The 25,747-nt window shown below is 38.9% G+C and overlaps 1 protein-coding gene across 13 annotated transcripts in view; it reads right to left on the reverse strand.

Moving 5' to 3' along the window:
• CADPS2 (calcium dependent secretion activator 2) overlaps positions 1–25,747 on the reverse strand; it is a 396,201-nt gene that overhangs the window by 49,470 nt on the left and 320,984 nt on the right. For 7 of the 13 annotated variants that reach the window (XM_089524381.1, XM_089524376.1, XM_089524374.1 and 4 more), the window contains 6 exons: positions 18,337–18,492; positions 15,057–15,204; positions 13,052–13,066; positions 9,660–9,734; positions 3,974–4,057; positions 3,840–3,872 (listed from right to left, as the gene is read on the reverse strand). In XM_089524381.1, the coding sequence (XP_089380507.1) occupies positions 3,840–3,872; positions 3,974–4,057; positions 9,660–9,734; positions 13,052–13,066; positions 15,057–15,204; positions 18,337–18,492 (511 nt within the window). The remainder of the gene's footprint in view (positions 1–3,839; positions 3,873–3,973; positions 4,058–9,659; positions 9,735–13,051; positions 13,067–15,056; positions 15,205–18,336; positions 18,493–25,747) is intronic. The other 6 variants (XM_089524382.1, XM_089524383.1, XM_089524380.1 and 3 more) reach the window with 2 other exon arrangements.

Consider the following 25,747-nt stretch of genomic DNA (forward strand, 5'->3'; position numbering starts at 1 on the left):
ATATAGCCTGCCTGCTTTTGGATTGACTATATTATTTAAGATACAGTTTTTGAAAATTAGTGACTTGCCACAACCTTCCTAAAAATCTCATTATGTATGTATACACATCCCTTGATGTTTCATTTCTGTGAATAAAAGGAAAATGTTACAGATTTAAAGGATTTGGGGACGATGCTTACTCTTCTGTAAGGCAGGATGCAGTGTACTTATAGTATACTTTTAAAAAACAACAACACAGGCTTAAAATCTATTATGTGCAAAATACATTTTAAAATTCTTGTTATTTTTTCCTTCTTTGCCTTAAAAATCTCCTTCCACCGTTGTCCACAGAAAATATCCATGAAGGCATTTATACTATTGCTATTGTCATTATTATTCATGAACATATTATTTATATTAGTAAATGTATGTTGTGTTTTAACTGCTTTCAAGATGTCCCTTATGGAGACATCTTCAAGACACCCTATATTTAATAGCTCTATTTAGCCCTTGCAGACTCGTAGTGGTGGCTTCCTTGATTGCGTCTATCCACCTGAAATATAGTCTTCTTCTTTTCCTGCTGCATTCTACCTTACCTATCATTATTGTGTTTTCTAGCAACTCATGCCTTCTCATGATGTGTACAAATGTGACAGCCCAAATCTAGTCATTCTGGAGTCCAGGGGAAGTTCAAGCTTGATTTGTTCTACAACCTATTTATTTGTCTTTTTGGCCGGCCATGGTATCCACAAAACTCTTTTCCAGCACCACATCTCAAATGAGTTGATTTCCTTCCCATCAGTTTTCTTTACTATTCAGGTCTCATTGAATGGGATGGGAAATACAATGGCACGGACAATCCTAACTTTAGTGCTCAGTGAGATGTCTTTGAACTTGAGGATCTTATTTAGTTCTTTTATAGCTACCCTTCTAAGTCCTAGTGTTTTTCTGATTTCTTGACTGAAATCTCAATTACGATTAATGACTGATTAATGCTCTGGATAGCAAACCTATCAGGAGAAGCAACTGTGGACTTTGTGGTAGAAGGACAATGGTGTATTTCACTATCCTTGGCACTCTTCCATCTTAAGAGGGCCTTTTTACTTGACCTCATAAGAAAGCTAGTCCTGATTGGAACTACTATGTAACTTTTAAGAACTGGTTCCCTAGTTTGCTTGTTTTCTTCTTTGCTCTCATTCCACTTTTGGGGAGAGAGGTATAGTTTCATTTAGAATTTAAGCCTGTGAACTGGGTACTACTTAGTTCTTCATTTGGGCACATCTTCTAGTGTATCTTGAAAACTTTATAAATGTAATTTCTTTCTTTCTCTCATCTTAAAAAACATAAGCATTCCTGGTCTTGAATAATATACTTGGGATTGCTCCATTAGCCATTCTTCTGTGAAAGGCCAGTTCCTACAATAGTGGTAATCTGTTCTCCAAGAACAGAGAGGAGAAATGTTTGAATGATCTGCAGTTTCCTGTCTGCTTTGTTGTGTTCTGTTTCAAATGATTCCTTGAAAATCTAATTCAAGATACTGATATTCAATTGTGCTTATGCACGACAGCTGAATACCTCTTATGGCTCTGTAAATCAAACATGGAGAGGAAAAGTTGGACCCTTCAGAATTCTTCGCTGGTACAAACCTTATCTATTTGAGTAAGGTTTGAAGCACCTTCTCCAGGGTAAAAAAAATGACAGTGTGGTTCAATATTTATTTCCTCATTTGTTTGAAATGCCCCCTCCTCAGGAAGCTCTAAACAGCCAAGCTTCTTGAGAGAAATTTTGAGCTTCATGAAACATCTGCTATTCTCAGATAGCCCACTCCAATTTCTTCTCCCGCCACATGAAAGCTCAGATCGTCTCATTAAGCCCTGCAAGTGAAGCCTCTCTCTTCAATTATTTATGGAATAATATGTGGAACTTTGGAAGAATAGTTTCTCCTGTAGTTGGAGCCGTGAACTCCTTCAGGCTGTTCTGAACCTGTACTGTCGCCTTAAGTCCTGACTGCTGACTATCATTAATTGTTCACCGCTTCTAGTCTCTCTGTTCCTTGAACTAATGGAATCTTATGAAAAGGGACTGAGGGAAAGAAGTTCATATCACAGGTCTTTGTAGACTTAAGTCCACTTTATCAGATGCGTGGAATAAAGTACCAGCATCTGATGAAATAGATTCAAGTCTATGCAGGCATATGCTATCAATTTCCTTCTCTCAGGTAGTCTCAAAGGTGCTGCAAGATCCCTTTGCATACTGATATTGCAGGCTAACAGAGCTATGTCTTTGAATTCTACACGGTACCTTGCCTTCTCCTAGGTTTTGACAGGGATCTGCTTCTGGCCCACAAGGACAGCCAACAAATTTCCTGGATCTCTGAGCCTAACTCCACTGAGGCTGGATGTTATCCCAAAATACAATCACCAAGATAATGTCATATGATGATTAGGTAATACGGTATTAGTGCACGTGGCTCAAACTGCAGAACCAACATTAAGTACAGAAAGGACTGGAAAGTGTGTTTACTACTGCTCTTTACAATGTGGTAGTAAAGGAATCACAAAAACACAAGCCTGGCCCTGTCATTGGGCAAACTGAGGCAAACCCCTCAAGTGGTAGATATTTGGGTGTAGCAGTTGTATTCCCCAACTATTCTCCCTGAGTTCTCTGGATATTCCCCACTGTTTGATGATACATCTTGTTTAGCATTTCCCTGAACTCAGCTGAAGAGGCATGGAAACACCAGCCAATTGCAATAAGATTCATCTAGCAGTCCAGATTGTTTTGCTTCATGGAGCTGGGGAGCATCTTGTCATTTGCACCAGGCAGCAAAATGGTTTGGGGGAATCCAAACACACTGCAGAAATAATCCAGTTTGAGACCACTTTAACTGCCCTGGTTTAGTGCTAGGGGATCCTAGGGATTGTAGTTTATTGTGGCACCAGAGCTTGCTCTATGACAGAGAAGGCTAAATGTCTCACAAAACTACAGTTTCCAGGATTTTCCCTCTTATTTTCCTTCTCATCTTCCCCCATTTTTCCTTATTTTCCTTCCCACCTTTATGAACAGTACATTTCTGAACAGTATATTCAAATCTGAACTAATAAAAAGATTTCTTACAGAATTACAATGAATAAGAAAACACTCCATTGTAATTTTTACTTCATAGTAAAAATGATTTGCAGACCAAGTGAGTTCTTTATTAGAGTGTTGGTGCTCTTATGCTAGATAGGGCTGCTTACTAAATTTGTCCATAGATTATAGCCTTATCTATGAACTGAGACACGTTTGAAATTATTTTAAAAGTGAAAAAAGAAAAGAAAAGAAAAGGGGGACAGTGGCAACAGACTGAAAGGAAAGGTCTATTTGAAACAGGATAGATTTATGTCTTCATATTTTTCATTTTTAAAAGAAATTAGCTCCAGACCTGCATTAGTGGAGAAGTCTGTGTAACAAAGAGCTAGTGTATCTCTAATGTACAATGAGGATATCCATGGACTTGGAATATAATTTTGGCTATAATTTGAAGAATCTACTTTCTTGAGAAACTTAAATGAGTTAAGCTTGGAACAATATACACAAATGACGAAATGTCCCCCATGAAATAGTTCCTAGGTTACAATCCTCTCTCCACCACAACTGAAAAAGTACACTGAGAGTAACCTTTCTAAGCTTTGCTTTGAGAGTTAGTTGTTGCTTAAGGGAAATGAACTGCCCTCAAGAGACAAGATGTATCTGTTTAAATACTTTGTGTAAAGCTATAATGAACCTCTAAAGGAAAGCGCAATGACACACATGAAAAAAGTACACATTGTGGAAAGCAACCATTTTACAAAATTCATACTTAGATGAAAAATACTTACAGGAACATCAACATATTTTGCAGCTGCTTTCACCTTAAAAAAAGAATTTAAAATAAGAAAGAAACACTGTAACTGGTCACCATTAGCTCTAAGTGGATTTTAAAAATCAATTGTTAAAGAGCTGAAGTACTTACAGTGAATGAGAGTATTGATGAGAAGAAAGTGCCTTCATCATACCTTGATAATTTAGACAGGACACCTTCTAGCACTGCAACAAACTGCATTAAGAGACACAGTATAAATATTCATTTCATAACTCACAGAGTAGTATTATAAACAGTCATTTTACAGTGAAAGCATATAAGTATTTTCTTTGGTGGTTAGTGAGTGAAACAACACACTGTCAAATCTTCTGTCACATCTGTACAAATGTATTTAATCAATCTAGAAATTATAAAGGACATGAAAATTTATCTTACTGAAGGATACAAATTGATGTGTATTATCATCATAAGAAATATGTACTGTATTAAAAGCACAAGCATTCAGATTTAGCTGTAATTAAAGTGACTGAAATCAGTGGCACCTAAGGCCCGAAGGAGATGGGCCAAATAAAGTGACTTCCAGCCACTTTGGGGGTGTGGAGCTTATAAAGCGCAACCCCTCCCCCAAAGCAGCCTAAAGGTGCTCTGAGGCTGCCTAACGTGGCCTGATGCTGCCTGAAAAAGGAGTGGTGAAAAGTTGCTCCTGCGGGTGGCCCATTAGGGACTGTAGCATCTGGTCGCCATGGTCCCATGGTCCCGGAACGATCGGGGTGAGAGAGGGCTCTGGTTACTCCATTTGCCCCATCTGCTTGACACCTAAGTTAGTCATGACAAACCTAAATTGCACCGATTTCACTCACTGATATCTTCCAAGTATGACTGCTGTGAGATTCAACCCAATGTGTTGGGGTTTAAAGATAACATAAACGTTTTCATTTTCTACCATGTATTTTTTTTATTTCTGAAAAGTTGAAATAAACCAAGGTAGATACATTACCATGGTTGTCAGAATTATTCATTCAGTTAATGCAATTTTAAACATAGCTTGTGAAAAAAGTGAAATTGAGGGAATGGATCACCATACAGCATTTGGGATGAGGACACTTGCCTCTCCCCTCCCTACTTGGTCCACGAACAATCATTAGTTCCAGACTGATGTTGATTGCTACTTCAGTACTGCAACTGATGCCAGAATAATAATAATCATAATAATAATAGGATTTATTTATATGCCGCCCAATCACTGGGAATCCGGGCAGCTTACAACAGAAGGGATAATAGATAGTTCCCTGCCCTCAGGCTTACAATCTAAAAAGACATGACACAAAAGGTGAAGGGAATGGTGAGGGGGAGGGGATAAGGTCCAGCATTCTTCTCTCCCTCTGAGCCCTGGACCAAGGCAGATGGACTAGAGGGAGGAGTCTCTTCTTCCAGGCTAGCCCTGATGGAGCTGGGCCTGCCTGGTCAACTCCCTCGCAGGCCGGAGGATGGCAGTTAAGGAGGGAGGAATCTCTTCTTCCAGGCTAGCTCTGGTGGAGAATGTCAAAGGAACAACAGCAAACTCTCAGCTCCCAATTGTAGCTTCCCTTTTGCTGAGTCAAGACAAAGAGCTGAGGATTCATGTCTAGATTTCAGAGGGAACATCCTTAGATCTAGCCACCTTGACTGATATAAAGTTCCTACAGGGTTTAGATAACATCCCATCCCATCTCACTTTTCACAATATATTGCTGGCTGCTTCTTCCTTATGGGCATTGTAATACAGTAAGTAGCCAACCATTGAATTTCACATTAGGTGAGATGTATAGAAAATAGGGGGTAATGACTCACAGTACATGAGTCCGGTGAAGAGTACCTCTGACAGCACAAGCAGGAACAAACTAGACTCAGAACATGCACGTTTTAACAGCAGAGAAAAGAAAGTATTTGACTGAACCTTTCTACCCTCTGCATTTTCCACACTAAAACACTTCCCCAGAAGGAAAAGGGTGTAAAGGGGAAGAACAATTAAAACAAAGCAGGAAAGAAGAGGATTAAAGCCCAGGCTGAGGAAGCCTGAGTCCTCCAAACTGTTGGTTATCAGCTCTGTGAATAGCAACTTATCAACATTCGGCAAGACTTGGCTTCCCTAGTTCTAAGCTAAGCAGAGTCCTTTTCTTAATTCCCTCTCAACTCCATTCAGATGCTTTGCATCACACACAACATTTTGGAAGACTCTTTATACATCGTTTCTGTAGTTGTCAAATTTGGTTCCCAGTTATGTAGCACAAGAAAGATGATATTGAGAAGAAAACATGTTATGCCAGTACTATTTACTTCATTCAGGCTCTAATGAGGGAAATGGGAAATCCATTTGTGTTAGCCTGCTCACACTATCTCCAAAATATACATACACATATACCACAATAGCATTATTAGCTGTTATACCACTGCAAAGTACTTATAAGTGAGTAGGCTGAAGATGACCCCTAAGAAGTGTTTCAGAGAGTAATTGCTTGACATCTTGAGTCTCATTCCTAGAACACAGGAGCAGCATTTTATGAGTGAGAGGACAGGACAAAATTCCATCTGGCATGCTGTTAATGGCCACTCTAACAGTGTCACAACAGTGTCATCTTTCTTGTTCCCTGTAAGGATCTGAGAGTCTCACCTTGTGACAATCTAGACTGCTAAAGGCTTAAAGAGCTGATAGCAGTGAATTGCACTCATCATGTTTTTAACCTCCTCTGTTTATCTTTATATTTATCTATAAAGCATTTCCCTAACAGCATTGTCTAAGGAATATAGATGAATCATTACACCAGAAGCAGCAAAAGGTGCTTTCTTCTGTTTTGAATATAAGGGAGGAACCCTCCCTTTTTTGTGATAGAAATTCCCTGTGATCCTGTTAACATACCAGTACAATCTACTCGACTTACAACATCTGTCTTGTTCAACTTCCATTTTGCAATAGCATAGTTCTTAGACCACTTCAGGGCTGATCTAAGAGGAAGATGTCACTACTAGAGGTTCATGAAGGGCAACAGGTAGAGGAAAAGTAAAAGAAGTAACACTGCATGAGCCTTTCTGGACTCCCATATAACAAACAAATATGGTCCAAAACACACTACAGAAATAATCCAGTTTGAGACTGCTTTAACTACCCTGGTTCAATGCTAGAGAATTTTTGGAACTGTAGTTTTGTGAGACATTTAGCTCAGAGAGCCCTGGTACCACAATAAACTACAATTCCCAGGATTCCCTAGCACTGAACCAAGGCAATTAAAGTGGTTCCAAACTGGATTATTTCTGCAGCGTGTTTTGGACCTATGTGGGACTATGATGTGACTAACACCAGATTCAAGTCCTAATAAAATGTGGCTGATACGTAATGACTACTTGTTTTCTTGCCCATATCAGAGCTTAGAAAAAATCCTACTTGCATAGTAGATTGTGACTTGTATAATGACTTTAATCTAGTAAAATCATTAGATCTTCACAAGATCTAAGCATTGGTATGTAATGATGTTATATGCAAGACCTTACAGATACTTAGAAAGGCTCTGAACACCATGCACCCAGTACAGTTAGCCTTCCACATCCACAGATTCTTCATTCACAGATTCAAACATCCACAGCTTGAAAGTATTAAATAATAAATAAATAAATGCCAAAAAGCAAACCTTGATGTTGCCATTTTATATAAGGGACACCATTTTATTATCCCAGAGTATTTAATGAGACTTGAGATTCACAGATTTTGATATCTATAGTGAGTCATGGAACCAAACTCCAGCACTTCCTCTTTTAGACTACATTCTAATCAGGGCTGGGCACCAAGGCTGAAAGGTGGTGGTGGTGGTAGGGATGACAGTCTGGATTAAACTGCAGCATTCCTACAAAATATTCTGCTCACATCTCATACTTTTACCATCCCTGTTCTTTTTAAATAACAACCGTCTGTACTATGCCTGAGCCACTGGGGCTTCACCCGTAGTGCTTGTCACATGGCATCTCTGACTATCTGAAGAACAGTCAGTTTAATCTTTGGCTACTCAGTGGATCAATTTTGCATCACCAGGCTTTTGTCACCACTTGGAGATGCATGTTAACAGGGAAGATGTATAATCAGATGCAACAGATGTCCCTCTAGGACAGATGGCCTTAAAGTATTTATGCCAGGGGTGGCCCAAGTTCAGCCCTTACTGTTACTGAAGCCCTTGACTCTGTCTGGACCCTCACCACCAGTACATTGCTTCTCCTCAAAACTCTTTTAAACAGGATTCAAACTTACCTTCAATGTTTAATATTTTTTAAAAATGTTTTTCAAAACAAGAAAATTCTTGCTCACTTCTTTTTTTTTGGGGGGGGGGTCATCTCTGGAGGGCCCTAGTCACAGAAAAGTGCACTCCCTGACCCTTTGCATTTGCCTACACAATCCAAGCTTTCACGCTTTAACATATACATCTCTTGGCCCTAAAATCTCTTTTCTCTTTAATTATGGAGAAGAAGAGTTAAAGACTCCTGAAAGAAATGTGAGGCTGAATAAAGTCTGAATAGAATGCAATAATTTCAATCTTTAATCCATTACATGAAAAAAAGCCTAGAATATTCTGTCTCCTGAAGTGATGTCTGAAACCTGTTTGTGTTCTTACATTGCCAGGGAGAAAAACACATGCCCACTTTGGGGTCTTGTATGTGTTCACCACAGCAATTTAAGGAATATTTGCAAAAGTTCTTGTCCTTGACAAGAAAGGAGATGTCTTAACATTTAAAAAAAAAAGTCAACCATCACAACTGTTTTTGTTGCTATGAGGGAGCAAAAGGTCCAGGACACCTTTCATCATTAAGACAATAGAAAATTATCAGCAATTTTTGCAAAAACGTTTCAGAAATATGAAAAATTGTAGAAAATTGGGCAAATTCCCTCAAAATTTTACTGAACAGGGGAAAAAAATAACTGGTGTCTTTTTTGGTAGTGTCTTTGTATATAATAATGAAATAAGCAAAATATGACATCTTTAGTTTATTACCAGGGGACCCTACTGTGTGCAGTATGAGAGATTATCACACTAACAAACCTTGGAGAGGTACTAGAACCAAAATGGAAATGTTTTAGATTGAAACTCTTATACTTCTTAGTTGAATGCTTCTCACTAGTATTTATTTATTATTTTCCAGGGAAAATAGAGTTCACCCTTCCTGTGTGATATATTTTGTAATCCCTTCAGAACAACCCCTACAATTCCTTCATTAAAAAAACAAAACAGTTTTCCACTATATGAAATATGCTTAAATCATGGCTGTTATTTCAAGATTAACCTCTTTATACTATGTAAAAGGAGAAATGGCAAGTGAAATTTAAAATAAGGGAGGATGAATTTAAGAAGTGTTTCAGGGTATTCGTGTGAAGTGACAATCATTTAAAAAAAAGATTGAGTTTCAAAAGCCTTAGACAAAGCTGAAGAACATACTTTCTTCATGTATACTACAAAGCAAGCATGTAAACAATGATGCACCTAATTAAAGCTAATCCTAATATAGAAAAAATGTGGTTGTGCTAGATGTCAGTAATTAATGAAGTCTTCATATAAAGCCTTCATTAAGGCTCTATTGCATGACACACAAGAGGAATATATCTGGATGACAGACACTGCACAGGTATCGTTGCTCAAATTAAGATCTTATTTAAAACCGTAAATATAATGAACTGTTAAGAGTGTTAGCAGCCAAGCTTATTTTCCTTAAAAATACACCATAGAAGGTATCAAACAAGTGCCTCCACTTTGTAGAAAGCAGATATAGAAACACTGCCTCACCACCACGCAGTTTGGCAACAAGGTGTGAATACATTTACCTTTGAAACAAGGAGTGAAATGACTTCTTTCACGGTTTCTTCAATCAAGTCATCTATTTTCGAATGGTACTGTTGCTGTGTTGCAAGAAGACAAAGGCAGCATTAGTGTCATATAAAAACAGCACTTTTGTCATAAGTCATACACAGAACAAAGCTTTTAAAGCTGACAGATCAGATTTATTTAAAATTATCGTTTCGAATAAAACCTTGAAAACGATCCACCCAATCAACAGTTTCTTGCGCTGTGCTGAAAATTTTCCCATGTACGCTGTCAAGTTAAGCAGCTAATGGGGTTATTATTTGGATGCATTGAAGTCGTATTCTTATTCAGGCAAAGGAATGTGAAGGATACTTTTTGTCTTCTCTGTAATTAAGGTGGCTGGGTATCTCCCCCCTCCCCCTGGAAAGGGTTGGTAGAGCTGCAGAAGCAAGATGAGAAAAAGATTGACTAAATAAAGCACTTTATGTCTGACAACTCTTATCTGTAAATTATGTCCTCCAGTAATAAAAGGAGGGGCCAACTGCTGAATCTTAAAAGAGCCCTTTTATCAGTGGAGTGCGCTGCAGGTTGTACCAACTCCTGCACAGTCTGTTCAGGGGCAAAAAATAAAATATCACCAGCAAACTGTTAGGTTAGTGATAAATTAGTAGACCATAAAAGGCATAATAACTAAATCATCTGTTATTCTCTTTTTAAAAAAGTTCTGCTTTCTTTCCCACTAAAGAATGTGTTCTTTTTAGAGACACACACTTTAAATTAAATCTAAAAGACTTTCACACTCGGTTCTGATGACAATAGAACAACTCCTTCTATCCAGCAGTTAGCAGGCACAAGGGCTCTTTTTCTATTCTGAACATACATCCATTAAAAATAAATAAATAAGGTAATTCTCCCTTCGAACGTTTGCCTGAAAGCAAAGAAAGCCCGGCCAGCCACTTCACAAAAATGTGACTTGTAAAGACTAACCCTATCTTGATAGTTCAAGGCTACCTGAAACAGCAAGAACACAATGCTTGGAGTAAAAGCACCAAAATCAATATAAACATTAGCCTAACTTGGCAGGAGCCCATTGAACAGTTTTCTAAAAATTTAGCTTTTTGAAGGCTTTCTCTTCTTTTTCAAAGTTTCCACACAGATGTACTTAATAATTCCCAGGAGAGCTGCCCTTTTGTTAAGCAAATTCCCACTGTGCTTAGATTAAAGAGGCAAACATTTTCCCCAAAGTATATGGAAGCACATACACGTATAGTGCCAGAAAGTACCTATTACTGCTTTTATAAAATAGGCTGCAATGTAGCCCACATTCTTAAGTCTCAATGAAATCCAAAGAACAGACACTGGGATAACTGTGGGCAAAATTGTAGTCATCAAAATTTATTTGTTTGGGGCCAGAGAGAATCCTGTGCCAGAAGAGAGTACTTGAATTCAATTCACTTGCATGAACATGGTTGTTTTTTAAAGAGTATGTTTAAACATACAGGACGAGTTTAGAATATGTCTACATGACAAAAAGGAACAAATCTGGATCCTTGAGTTTATCGCAGTTTTCATATCACTGATACCTTCTGTCCACCATCTTGGTGGGATATTTAGGCATCTTCTACTTTCCTCGCCTATCACTTCACTGATTGCTACTTATGTGGGCTAAACTCTCAAGTTATATAGTTATGTAATTTTCCTACCACTCTGATTGCCAGACTCCAGCCCAAGGAACCCTGGGATTTGTAGTTTGGTGACGTATTTTGAACACACCAAAGCACACCCTAAGAAAGTGGTAGAGGATTAAATCAATTTAATTCTGTAGTGTAGCTGGGACTAGGTGTACTTTGATTGAGAGCAGATTTGAGAGATATTTGGGTAGTGGTGCTACAGCTCTCCAGCAGAGAATTCTAAGTACCTCAACAAAGTACAAATCCCAGGAATCTTTAGGATAAAAGTCATAAATATGTAGTAGGAAACTTATATAACTGTGTAGTGCAGAGACATCTTCAATCTAAATTTTCTTGTATTTCCCTGAATCCCATGTGTGGGTTCCTATCTTTGTTAAGATTGCTAGATTTTCTTTTTCTTCCTTCACTGAAATCTGATTTTTTTTTTTTTTTTTGGAAGGTATGCATTTATTTTTGCACTTTCCCCAATGGAGATAATTTTCATCTAGCCACAGTTTTAAAATGTATACATGATTTTATGCATACAAAACATACTGCAAGTCTTGCAAAAGTGCAAAATTCTAAGGCAAGGTAGACTCTGCCTGCAATTAATCTCAGGAGGTTAGCAACAGGTAACTTTGGACGTATCCTGGAGATACAGTGGATCCTTGTTATACGCTGGGGTTTGGTTCCAAGATCCCCCGTGTATAACAAAATCCGTGTATGCTCAAGTCCCATTAAGTATAATGACATAGCAAAATGGTGTCCCTAATAAAAAATGGAACATCAAGGTAAATTTATACTTTTTTGGAACATTTTCAAACCGTGTATGCTTAAATCCGTCTATAAAAAATCCGTGTATAAGAAGGGCCGACTGTATTAAAAAAATCATTTCTGCACCAGGGGAGAGCTTATTTGTGTGAGAATGAGTGAGATCAAAGGTGGGCAGCAATGGTCTTGGGAATTACCTACAAGTTCCCAGGGGAACAGGCAAGCACTGATGGAAAAAGCTTAAGACATTTGCTTGTTATAAATAAAGAAGTGTGAGCAGATGAACTTTTCCTTAACTACTATAAGGAATGGATCAGAACAGGTTTGGGGGTACATTTAATCTACCACATACACAGGGTATCCTTTTTCATTTTTCATATCAACAAATGATGAACATTAAAAATGATGAAAATGTGAAATAAGGGTAAATAAATTTAAAATAAATAAATATCATTCTTCCTTTCTATAAATAATAATATTCAGCATTCTCTGAAATAAAGAGATAGAAACACGAACAGACACAGGCACACATAAAGACACAGAAAGAGTGAGTAAGACACACACAGAGAGAGACAGAGAGAAACCCCTCAAAATACAATGGACTGTAGTGAAATTAATCAGATTGTGCAACATTGTGATCTATAGTATGACCAGATATAAAAAGTGATAGGACTTTTGTTCTTTAATACTTTTGTAAGAGTGGGTAGGTCTTTCCAAATACAACCAGTCATTGAATGTATAGCACAGAACTCTACTTCCATATTAGTATAACTTGAACAATTATTTTGCTTGTTGATGGAGATGGATCTACATTTTAGACCAATTATGTTTCCTGCCACATACTTATAATGATATTTTTGACTAAGGTTATTAATTACTGATGAACCCTTACCCAGCACATGGTTTACATTACACAACAAACAGATAATTATTTGGAGGACAAAGAGCGTTCCAAAATAAAGCCAACTTACCCACTGTTTAGAAAACTGGACCGTGTAACAGAGAGACCCCCAAAAACATACAATGGGAAAAAATGGTGAAAATAATAATTACAAAATAATGTTAAAAACTAACCAACAAAACATGTCTGATTAAACATTTTTAAGTAAAAAAGAAACACAAAGAAAATGGAACTAGGGAAATGCTATAAAAATGTAAATGAATGTAAATATGAATGACAGTTTTACTGCAAAGCAAAACAAAACACAGACTTATGGGTGTGACACCTTGCTCCCAGGATACCATCTATTTTGGCTGGCCTTGATATCCAACCAATGCTACTTGTACGCAACATGTTTTGGCTTCTTCACTTCCTGCTCCATACAACAGAGGTAGGCAACCTGCGGCCCGCGGGCCGGATGTGGCCCAGCGAGGCCTTGGGACCGGCCCCAGCCCGGTCCTGCCGCCGATTGCCGCCGGGGCCTTTGGCCTCTTGCGCGCGGGGCAAGGGGGGCAATTGCCTATAGATTTTTTAAAAAATCATCAAATTTTTTTGCGTGTCCTCCACTTTTTTAAAAAAAGTGTCCACCATTTGACAATGTTGTCCTACATTTGTCCCGGTTTATTTATTTATTTAAATTAAAAATAATAATAATTATTTATTTTTTGGCTTCAGCCCCCCAGTTGTCTGAGGGACAGCAACCCGGCCCCCGGCTCAAAAAGGTTGCCTACCCCTGCCATACAAGCAAAGTGTGTGTGTGTGTGTGTGTGTGTGTGTGTGTGTGTGTGTATTATTTCCTTTTGCACATACCGCTTGATATCGGACTGGATGGGTTACAGGTCAAAAAGATAGGTACTGTAGATGATGTACTTGTAGCAACTGCTTTCTTCAATTTCATGACAAGGACATAGCATCCAAGCTCAACAAAAAATATTCAGCACTATTATGAAAGAGGAACTTCACATATTGCCAGTAGATTAAAAACAACAACAACCCACAGTGCTACTGCAGCACAATACGTTGGCTGTTTTTCCACTTTATTGAGTGCTGGTAAACTAAGAATTTGGGCTATCAATGATAACTGCATTTGTGGTTTGTTGTCGTGTGCCATTAAGTCACTTTGGATTTATAGTGACCCTACGGTGAACCTATTACAAGGTTTTCTGGGGCTGAGAGTGTGTGACCCAGTGGGTTTCCACGGCTGAGCAGGGAATTGAACCCTGATCTCCAGGGTTGTAGTCCAATTACCTAAATCCTCCCCACCCTCTGTTTTGGCATATTTCATAGAAAGGCAATGTCAAACCACCTCTGAGTATTATTTGCCCAAGAAAACTATAGAATTCATGGGGTTGCCATAAGTCAATAGCCAACTTGAAAACACATAAACACAAATAAAAGCATCACAAAACTATACATGCTCTAATATCATGTAGTAAAGCCTTAATGCTGCATAACATTCTGCCTATTACTACTGCTTTCTTAAATCCCTGATCAAGGATGAAAAACTTTTATCTGATAATGAAGGGTCTGTGGGAAGGTGATAGCAAAAGTGAAGGATGAACACTTGGCTGGACTAATAGGCAAACTCCAGTGGCAGCAGAATTGGGACCTTCTTCCTGTCACTTCTGCTGTAGTCCTCCATGGTACAAAAAAAGCATGGTCCAGAGGGTTTTCTTAACTTTCCAGATCAGGTTTGGTAAATCAAGAGTGGGAAATCATCAGTTACGGTGGAACCAGTGGAATATTTTATTCAATCCTGACCAGTGAGCTGTATTACATTTGTTTCTCTGCCCCACAAGGCCCATCTGCTGCTCTTTTTAAAAGAAAATTTCTTCCATTCTCTGTGCAGCTCACAAGAACTAGTCCAGAACCTGGGAACATTAGGTTTTTGGATGGCAGTTCCCAGAATATTCTAGCTAGCTGGCTGTAGGATTCTGCAGGTAGTTGTCCCAAAGCTTAATGTTCTCCAGCACTGCATCTATACCGTTACTCACATTTTGAAGCATATATTTTAGTATGTTTATACTTTTGTTTACCTCCTGCCCACCATCCAGAATACACAGTTTAGCAGTTTGCTTCTTGGCATCAACTAGAACGTTGAACATTGTGCATATGGAAGCAGGAATACGCAAGTCCGTTGATTTGCTCATCTTCTGTAGTTTGATTTCAAAAGCAATTCTTGTTCTATTAATTAAAAGATACAAACCACAGCAGGAAAGATCTGTCATAATTTTAGATAAATGAAATGTAAAAGTGAAACCATAATTAAATCTATTTATTTCAAGCACTGAAAATCAAAGTAGAAGTGTTTAAGTATATCACACTTTAAAGACTGGGGTTATCATATTCATATATCTGAAGGTTAGATTTTTATTTAACTAAGTTATACAATGACAAAACATGAAAGCACATAATGTGTTAAATGCTTTCTGACAGGTAATTTTTCAGTACAATTTTTACACAGGCGAAAACAAAATACAGATTGTCATATAACATATTCAAGTACTTCTAACAGTCTGAAAAATATGATGTTAGACTTAAGTTTACCAGATTTTTATAGAGTGACAGATAAAGATATAATGGTTCCTTAACACAACAGAACTGTCACAGAAAAGAAATTGAAAAGTAAAATAAATAAAATAAATAAAAATTTTATTTATATACCGCCCTTCCTCAGATCAGAGCGGTTTACAGCATTTTAAAAACATTACACACCATTAAAAACATTACAATAAAAAACAGAAAAGCCCCGAGTTAGCCGGTCCTCTTGCCAGTGAGGAGGAAGGAGGTCCGTAGGACAACTTAGTCGGGGAATGCGTTGCCAAAAAGGAAGGTCTTCAGATCCTTTTTGAATTGGGCCAGGGAGGTGGCCGAGCGGAGCTCTATGGGCAGCGTGTTCCAAAGGGCCGGGGCGGCAATGGAAAATGTCTTCCTGGTAGTGGAGACAAGCTTGGCCCCGGGAACCCTAAGTAGCTGCTGCCCAGATGTTCTGAGGGTGCGGGACGGAATATATGGGGAGAGGCGGTCCTTCAGGTATCCTGGGCCCAAGCCATTTAGGGCTTTATATTATATTATAAAAGTAAGTATGTGGTATAATAATAATAATAATAAAAAAGAGATGATATTTTAACTACTCTCGTTAGAAACCACTACAGATCAGTGCATACATTACAATTTCTGGTGCTACAATGTCTTATTAAAATCATTGCATAGGATGGCAATTGCTATGTGTGTAGTGGATCAGGTAAGAATGGAAGAATAACTGATCTGTGTCAGATCCAAAGCCTATGTAATACAGTTTTCTGTTTCCTGTAACCTATGGGAAGGCCATAGGAAGGAAAGAAGTGCAACAGCACTCCCTCTTTCATATTCTCTAGCAACTAAGTTCCAGAGATACAGTGTTTCTGATATTAGAGCTAACATCCTCCTATATGCAAACAGTACTTGTACCAGCTTTGAGACTAACTGAGAAAGAAGCTGGTAGCTTAAGCTTCTGCAGACTTAAGTTTATTTCATCAGATGCAGGTACTTCACTTCTTGCTGTCTATTTTCATCAAACCAGGCATACTTTTATAGATTCTTGTCTCTAAAAGAATGCGTTTTATCAGGGTTTACCATGTCCTCTCTTATTCACTTTTTTTCTAAACTAAACTGCCCAAATATTGGAACCTATCTTCATAGGAGAGTTTCTCTAACCTCTTCATTATTTAAATAATCTATAGAAGTGGTTCCCAAATCCTAAACTAATGGTCAACATGGATAAAGATTCTGGGAGCTGAAGTCCAAAATCTCTTAAATGACACAGTTTGGGGACCACAGTTTGGGGGTCTTCAATGGACAGAATCATCCTGTCTCTGTACCACTGCAAAACCAATGGAATTTGTTGTTGTACTGGCATAGAGATATGGCAATTTACTGCCAGATTTGAAGACTACCTCAACAGGTGAAATTTAAACATATGTGGCTTCTGCACAGCTGCTTACTTCATACACTCCAACATTTCAGAAATGAAAACAGATGTGGCCAAGCAACACCAGTGTGGTCAAAATAGCAAAACTGATTAATGAGGATGATTACCCAAGCTAGCAGAGGTTATAGCAGTTTGCTTTTACCTACTGGGAAGGGCAAGATCCTGACTCCTCACTGAGTTAATTGAGTGCAAACCAATTTTTCACTTGAAATCAGTATGAAACAATGAAGCAAACAGAAGGCAAAGAAGTGAGAAGAGGAGAAAAAAATTGGGACATTTTAAAAGCATCTACAAAAGTGGGATGACAGTGTAGTGCCCCTGTTAAATTGTCCCCAGAAACTGTTTCTGTTAAAATGGGTCAGCTGGAGAGAATAATATTTGGATTTGTTGCCACTGGGGTAGAGCAGCAAGGGATGTCCCACTATCAGCATGTAGTCCAGCATTCCTCACCTTGGCTATAGTGGCCAGAGCTGATAGGAGAGTTGCAGCCCAACAGCATTTGAAAAGCAACACATCACCCACCCCCAGACTATATGAAAGCATGGCTGAGACTTGGGTCCATCTTCTGAATGATGAAGTTTTGTCTGTCTGCTTCCAATTGTCTGGAGAGAAGGTCAGAAGCCAACAAAACAAAACAAAACCCTGAAACAAGCATAAACTCTTTCACAGGTGTGACTTCACAGTGCATTTCCTCTGAGAATACAAACAGACAGAAAGACGAGCCCACTAGGGTGTTGAGATCATCGGGAGAAGCCCTTCTCTCTGTCTCACCACCCTCTCAGGCTCATTTGGGGGGAATAAGAGAGAGGGCCTTCTCAGTGGCTGCTCTCAAGATTTGGAACTCCCTCCCTGGAGAGGCCAGGATGGCCCCATCCCTGCTATCTTTTGGGCAGCAGATAAAGACATTCTTGTGCTGTCAGGCATTTTCAAGCTGAGGGTTAGGTTTTAAATGATGTACAATTTAAATGTTAAGGTTTGTATTTTAACATGTTATATTTTTATTCATAATTGTTTTAATTCTTAAAATTGTTTGTTTTTTAAATTTTATATTTGTATATTTTTAATGCTGTACTGTTTTTAAATTGTATTTTTTTAGTTGTTTGCCACCTTGAGTTCCTATATTGGGAGAAAAGTGGGATATAATAATAATAATAATAATAATAATAATAATAATAATAATATAATAGACCCTTTGTGTCCTCTATACTCTTATACAGGTTGACCCCAGAGGGAAGCAAGCATAAAGGGGGCCCAGTGAGAGTATCTTTTCCAGGGTCCCCCAAAACTTAGTAATGCTTCCAAATATATTATGATGTGTAAGAGAACTTCATAAAATGCACATGTACCTTTTGATGCAGGCTTCTATCATATCACTGGCCATGAGTTTAAGCCTCTGTTCTAAGTGATGGGCAAATTCTGGTTCTGGCCAATGGAGATCGAAAACAAACATCTGTAGTGCGTCAAGCTTCCAGAAGAGATCTTCTGATGTTGCTGACCCATTACTGCAGAAACAACAATGCAAAAAAACTTTGCTAGCAATATCTGAATAGCATACTAAAGAAAACAAAGCCCCCCTAACATCTAGTGGCTTTTAAAACAAAAACACAAAAGCATTCTGGAATCACTACCATCTTGCTTGGAGTGGGCAATTTCATTACATCCAGGGGTCAATCTTCTGCTTCTTGGAATGGTATGGGTGGATCAAGGCTCAGAAAAACAGTCTGGTGGAACCGTGTTCCCAGGCCCTCATCTTGCTTACCCCTGCACCTGTATTTGCTCTTCGGTAGTCATATCTTATATCGACTTTACCTGCTGGAACAGAGGCAGTGACTTTATAGGAAGGATGTGAATCCTCACTCATTGTCACAAACAAAAAGACTCATTTTTTCACTTCTTGCCAGGTGAGCCTTTTTGCACGTTTTCATTAAGTATTTTTGTTTGTAAACTGAGGTTTTACCCAAATTATAATGACTGCTTCTCTTTTAAAAATAATAAATACTGGATAGGTTTCTTGTGTGTGCTTGTGTGTTGTTCTGTCCTTTCACGTTTGCTCTCTGTGTGTGCTTTGTTTAGCAAAGTGGAAAGAGACAATACAGGTGGCCGGCATCCATAGTTTTTTGTGTTTTTTTCAGGCCATGTGGCCATGTTCTAAAAGAGTTTATTCCTGACATTTCACCTGCATCTGTGGCTGGCATCGTCAGAAGATCTGAGGGGGGAGTTGGGGCATGTGCCATGTGGACGCCACACCCCGACTCTGCCCCTAGGCGGCCTTTCCTGCCAGTCTGTCAAGGCCCATAGTATGCAAGAAAGGTGCATCTACACTGTACAAATAAAGCAGCTTGATTCCACTTTAACTGCCATGTCTCCATCCTACAGAATCCTAGAATCTGTAGTTTTGTGAGGCACCAGCAATCTTTGGCAGAGAAGGTTAAAAGCCTTGTAAAACCTCAAATCCCAGGATTCATAGGATGGTGCTTCAGCCCTTATTGTGGTATCAAACTCCATTATTTCTACAATGTAGATGCACTCTAAGTCAACCAAGTTGTACAGAAGAAAAAATGAAAGGAATAAGAAGCCAAACAATTCCCCTCCCTTTGCTAGTGCTTCTCTAAAATATGTGTAATGGAGTGGATGGAGCTCGGTCTGAAAAAATTAAATGAACCACTTTTCACTCTTTGAAGCTAGGGATTTTGGCCCAAATCCAGTTTCTAATCCCAAGTACAATAGGGGCTACAAATTACAATCAACTGCTGAATGGTAGGTCAACCCATAATGATTCATTGGGTGTACTTTAGTTGGGACTGGCAATTGGATTCAGGCATTTCTACTGTTGCTTAGCAAGACTTCTAGCATAAATAATGTAAAAATACTCTTACGTATTGTCAAATAATCCTATGTATAGCCACACTTTGTTCACCTCTCTCTGTTAACAAATATGTTTTCCACCAATATTGTTTTAAACCAATATGGTTTTTACCAATCACACCAACAGCTGCCACAGCTGCCACTTCCTGGAGTTTCAAAGAAACCTAGTAATCAATATCACTCATATTCATATGCTACAAATATCACAGCATCCTTATTTATTCTTTCAACTGGAATCACACAATATCATTTACAAGAAAAAACACATTTTTTGGAGAGAATGAACTAATCAACACACAGCAAGGAAAGCTGTGGCAACACTAAGGAACAACAAATTTCTAACTGTGCATCTAAACAGAAATTTGTCACTGGATACCTTTAGCTGTATGAAGAAAATGCCCTGAGGGTTAAGCATTCTTAAAGCAACAATGACAACCCACCATCAACAGTACTACAATTGTTTGTGGAAACCATAAATAATTTGAGCTGATGCAGGTGTAATATCCTTCACTACCATTTGCTCACCCCTTAAAAATGTTCTGGACATTTAAGCATATAGCAATCACCATTAAAGAGTTTTGTTGTTTTTATTCTCTTCCTGTCTTTACCAAATGGACTTGTCTGTTGTCAGCCTTCACTCAAATAAAGGCACAGTCAATATTTCTAGGATCAAAGTGTCACCAGATAAAGTGTTTGCACCTGGAAATACTGTAATATTAATTCCAATAGCTGAGGAACTGGAGAGAATAGGGCCCTTTGTTGAGGTAGCTTGTTAGGCTGAGATATCCAGACTGATTTGTGATTGTCCAATTCTTAGAACATCCCCCAAAACAGCGTAACCCCTAAACCCCCAAACTGAAACTACCATTCCCATCAATGAACCAACCAATTTGGGGAACCTACTTCTTAACTAGTTTTTTAACCCTGTCTCCAACTTACACTTTCTGGAGATCTCTGCAGGGTCAACTGTAAACACACATCACCAATATTACCCTCCTATCCCCCCCCCCCCCCCCAATGAAACTGAGGTGGCACGTTTGCCAAATATTTTTTCCATGCTTCAACAGGACAAATTATGGTACAGTTGAACACAGGATGCTGGTGAGAAATCTGAGGAACTACTCTCTAATCTAGGAGTGAAAATTAGTGAAGCCCCTGGAACAAACCAGAGCTTGTCCAAGTACCCCCCATTTTGGGGGGGGGGCATTTTTCTGGCCATGAGATGGTGCAGGTCCCAATTTGTATATTATTTGCAGGGCCCACATACCTTGCTTACACACCAAATATCATTTTTGGGGAAACAAATAATGACTTAGTCCCACTTTTGTAAATGAGTTTGTGAGAGACTTGTGAGTCCAGGGATTGATTGGTGGTGCAGCATGGAATAGGTGTGGTCCCTAAACTCTCTATGGTTTGCCTTCCTTGCTCTAATCATTTTTTGAGGTCCCAGGGAGCTATGACAGAGTGGTTGCTCATCATCATCCAAAGAGAACATTGCTGCCAAAGCTTCCTGTGGTCCAAAATCTCCATCTAAGAGAAATCCATAGTAACCAAGTTTGTTTAAATGAATTCACCCAGTCTGTGGCCTGTTATCCACCTGTAAATGTCAATCACTGTAAGTATCTGACTCCTTCTCTCCCCTCGTTTAAATTTTTTTTATGTGACCAATATTGCACCTTTGACTTACATGACTGCTCACATTCCTGATAATTCAAAAGGCGCCCTAAAACTCTACTTGACTACAAATGCAAATGTTTAGAAAAAAATGGACAAATACACTTCAATCAGTGTGAGCACTGAGTAAAAATGTGGACGTTAAGCTAAAACTGTACTAAAATTGCACGCCAACATTTCTGTGTGAGAAGGCAAAAAATACTGAAACCCAGTACAGAAATGGGATATGATGAGATCACTAAGTGGAGTGCTTAGAAATGCAACGAAAATAAAACTGAAAATAAACTATTTTCACATGCTGAGCAAGAACGTAGAATATAAGATACTGTAACATATCCTGTGGCCCTGGAGCTTAGACAGCTTAGTTCAATTGGGCCCTGTCCAAAGAATCATTCCCCCAGCTCCTGTACCCAAGCATTCCATTTTATAAAACAAGAACTAGGAAGTATGCATTACTAAGAACATTAAATTTTATCGCATTCTGTTTCTGTGAATAAGAGTGCTGCTTGTACCTCTCTGCTTGATGCATTGGTTTCATCTGTATTCTCAATTACTTATTCACCATCTGACTCAAACTCCACAGGAATGTTAGACTGCACCCTTGACTTAACATAGTTGCTCACATTCCTGATCATTCAAAAGGAGCCCTAACACCAATATACATAGATTTGTTAAGAACTGGGGAAGTGAACAGTGAAGGAAAATAAATGAGTATCTTTCAGGGAGAACACCTATCCCTGGCTAATTATATGCTCTTAGCCTTTTCCCCCAGCACATTGTTCTAACTCCCTCCTGCTTCCTGGGTGTTTTCCTTAGACAACTCCAAGCACAATTCAGGAGTGCTTTTCATGTCTAGCCAATGTGTCCTCTGTGTTAGCCTCTCAAGGGACCAATCAAAGAGAACACTGAATGCTATACACAGCATTTTGCTCTCTCAATACCTCCTCAACCTTAATGCACAATGCCCCAAATGTACCATTAAAGAGGAGGAACAGCAAAAACAAGTGAAAACAAAGTAATTATGTGGCTGAGACTCTGTCATGATAGATAAGAACACACATTTACTGTTTCTAACCACACACACGGAAAAGAAAAAACCTTTTGTTGTAAATGGAAATGCCAGTAGAAGTGCCATACTACAGTTACATGCTAGACATGGTGTGTGTGTTTTATGCACAGAGTTATCCCAAGAAATTCTGATTTCTGAGGCAAAAAATAGGGCATCTTTCTCTCCTTGCTCCCAGGTAAGAAGATGACTCAAGTGTGCTTCAGCATTCGATAGGACTTCACTGCATCTGAAGCAAGCAAACTGTGAGGTGCAGGGCAACTTGTTTGACACAAAGGTTTTGTCCCCCAACTTTTCAATGCCACTCCCTAGGGACTCTGGAACTGTTTTTAAAGTGTGGGAGCTCAACATTGCCAGGCAGCTCATTATTATTAATTTTATCTACTTGGAGTTACATGCCGTTGTTTTTCAAAAACTATTAAAACATGGAATGCATTGCATTAACATAACAACCACCTATACCAACTGAAGCAGAAAACAATTTAACTATCATGAAAAAATGAGAAAATAATAAATGAAATATTTAAAAAAATGTAAAATGCTATTTAACAATTAGGAAAAAAAATACAATTTAATCCAACAGGCCAAGGGGGGAGATATGGAAGAACCCGTTAAGAGAAGTTTTCCTATCCTATTTGACCCTCTATTACACTACCTTAAAAGCAAAATTTATGGAGATATGTTAGAAGATATAGGATCACGTATATAAGATGCTGAAAAGAAAATGTGAAAATATGTCTATCACCTAAGCGTGCAGTGTAGAAAATCAGGTGTAAGGCACAGTCCTACAGAAAGCAAATTACTTTTTCCATTCCTTTTCACTGAATCATATTTAAATATTAAAACTTTCACAAGCACAATGTGTACTTAGAAGTCCTCATGAAATGTTCAGTATTAGGACTGGAGCATGGCTTTGTTGCAGCTTCCGGCCTCTTAGGACGCATGCATCATTTAAACAGCATACCTCCAAAGTGACCCGAAGCAGCTTTATTTTGGCCTGTCTGTTTGGGTCCTATATCTCTATACAAGATTCATACTTCAACTTCTATGACCAAAGGAAAGCAAGGCCTGAAAGTTCTGCACATGCTGTGATTTCCTGATTTTTAGAAGTTATTTCTTCACCTCCAGCAACTTCTAGTAAGACTGTAATTAAGCTGCAGCTAAGTTAACCTCAAAGTGCTGAGAATCAGTTTTATTACAGGAGACAGAGATTAGTAGAAAAGCACATGCAACATATGCAGAATGGTCCACCTCCGTCATCTCTGCATCAAATAAATAAGCAATAAATTTAGGGAGGACTTCTGCCCACTAGAGAAAACAGAGCTGGACTATGTGGATTAATATTCTGATACCATATAAAGCAGCCTCATACACTCATAATGATTGCACTTTAATTTGTTATATCTCTTGCTATTGTATATCTCTTGTATACTGTATATCTCTTGTATATCTTTTGCTATTTCCCTCTGCATATCTCCTAATTTCCAGAACATTTTCATGTTGGAGGTTTAAAAAAAGACCAAACAAACTAACTCTACCCATTCTATTCCACCTAGTGAAAATGATTGGACTTTTAGCTGAATATTTATTTAGTACTAGTGAGTACTTCTGTCTCACTGAAGGTCGGAAGTCTAGTTTAGGGGATAGAGAGCTTTGGCCTGCACCTGCAGGGGAAATCCATGATGTTCCTACCTCTGGCCCCTTCACTGTGCACCAGCTGCTCCTTGAACTGAGAACCTCACTAACAAAAAGGGATAGATTATACGACATTATTCTTTTGATTTTCAAGCCTCTCAATTGGAAAACCTCACCTTCCAGATACCAAGAACACTGTCTCAAACCATTTAAACCTGATCACCTATTTAGCTCACCTATTAAGGCCCAGCTCATGACACTTCCATGTTCTCACTATCCATGTTTACAAGATGAGTAGCAACAAGGAAGAATGTCCTCTTGGCCATGGTGTGCTCATCTCTAAAATTCCCTTCCTTTGTCCATCTGTCAGGCTTCCCTTCTATTGAATCAGACAGACTTAAACGACTACTATTGCTAGTCTCACAACTGGTATCTTATCAAGTTTCTCCTATAGAATAAGCACAAGTGGGACCTACAACACAATCAGAAAAAACAACTCAAAACACCAACTACATCTTGACAAAATGCAGGCCTATGACTAACTTGGGCCCATTACACACGGGCTCTTGAGGCGCCCCCATCACGTGATGGGGTTGGCCGGGGACCTAGCGTCCACACCGGCTTCACCCCTATCACGTGACGGGGGCATAATAATGGCGGCGCCTATACACACAGGCGCCACCATTATTATGTCAGACGCATAGCGTCCGCATGTCGCACAGCACTTATGATGTCACAAGTGCGTGATTGGTGCCTCGCGGCGTCATAACCGTGCCGTGGGAAGCGCCATTTTGGGGCTTCTTATTTGCTCCGCGTGGGAGTCGCGCGGTTTGGCTGCTGCGGCTCCCTCGCGGAGCAACCAGCAGCGCCGGCAGACCGTCGCTTTTTGGCGGTCTGTAACGGGCCATTGTCATTTTAATCCCCCCTTGCATCATTTTTAACACCTTTGCCTGATGATGACACCAGTGAAGCTTCGAAAGCTTGCAAGATGTATTTTATGTATTTAGGTTGGCCCAATAAAAGCATCACTGTTCTGGGTGTTATGTTTGGATGTTACTGGACTTTGCAATACATTGTTACAATACAGAATACTCCTCGTAATAATGTTTTATTTAATCAGGCATGACTGTTTCCTGGATAGCCAAGATTTTTTTTCACTTGTACAAACCCTGGGGTTACCTTGTTATCTGTTGATAAGTTCCCCACTCATTACGTCTGAGTTATGTCATTTGGGCTACATACCCAAAAGTACTCTCCTCTGAATATCGGCAATGGAAGAAATATCAAAGCAAAGCATGCAGAGAGTAGTGGAACCAGAAATTATACTTTGCTTATATATTAATTACAAACTCTCATGTACTACTAGTTTAAAGGACAGGTCATAAGAGGACCTGAAACACCTTTCTTCTTATGTCCTTGTGAACAATCCTCTGCATGCTGAATGCTTTAAAATCTCCTCAGTAATTCTCCTATGCTATAATGTATCATGCATAATTGTGAAGTTGTTCATTTACAAA

The sequence above is a fragment of the Sceloporus occidentalis genome, unplaced genomic scaffold, assembly GCF_023333645.1.
Source record: "Sceloporus occidentalis isolate IW3139 unplaced genomic scaffold, rSceOcc1.0.p SCAF_5, whole genome shotgun sequence".
Taxonomy (NCBI): domain Eukaryota; kingdom Metazoa; phylum Chordata; class Lepidosauria; order Squamata; family Phrynosomatidae; genus Sceloporus; species Sceloporus occidentalis.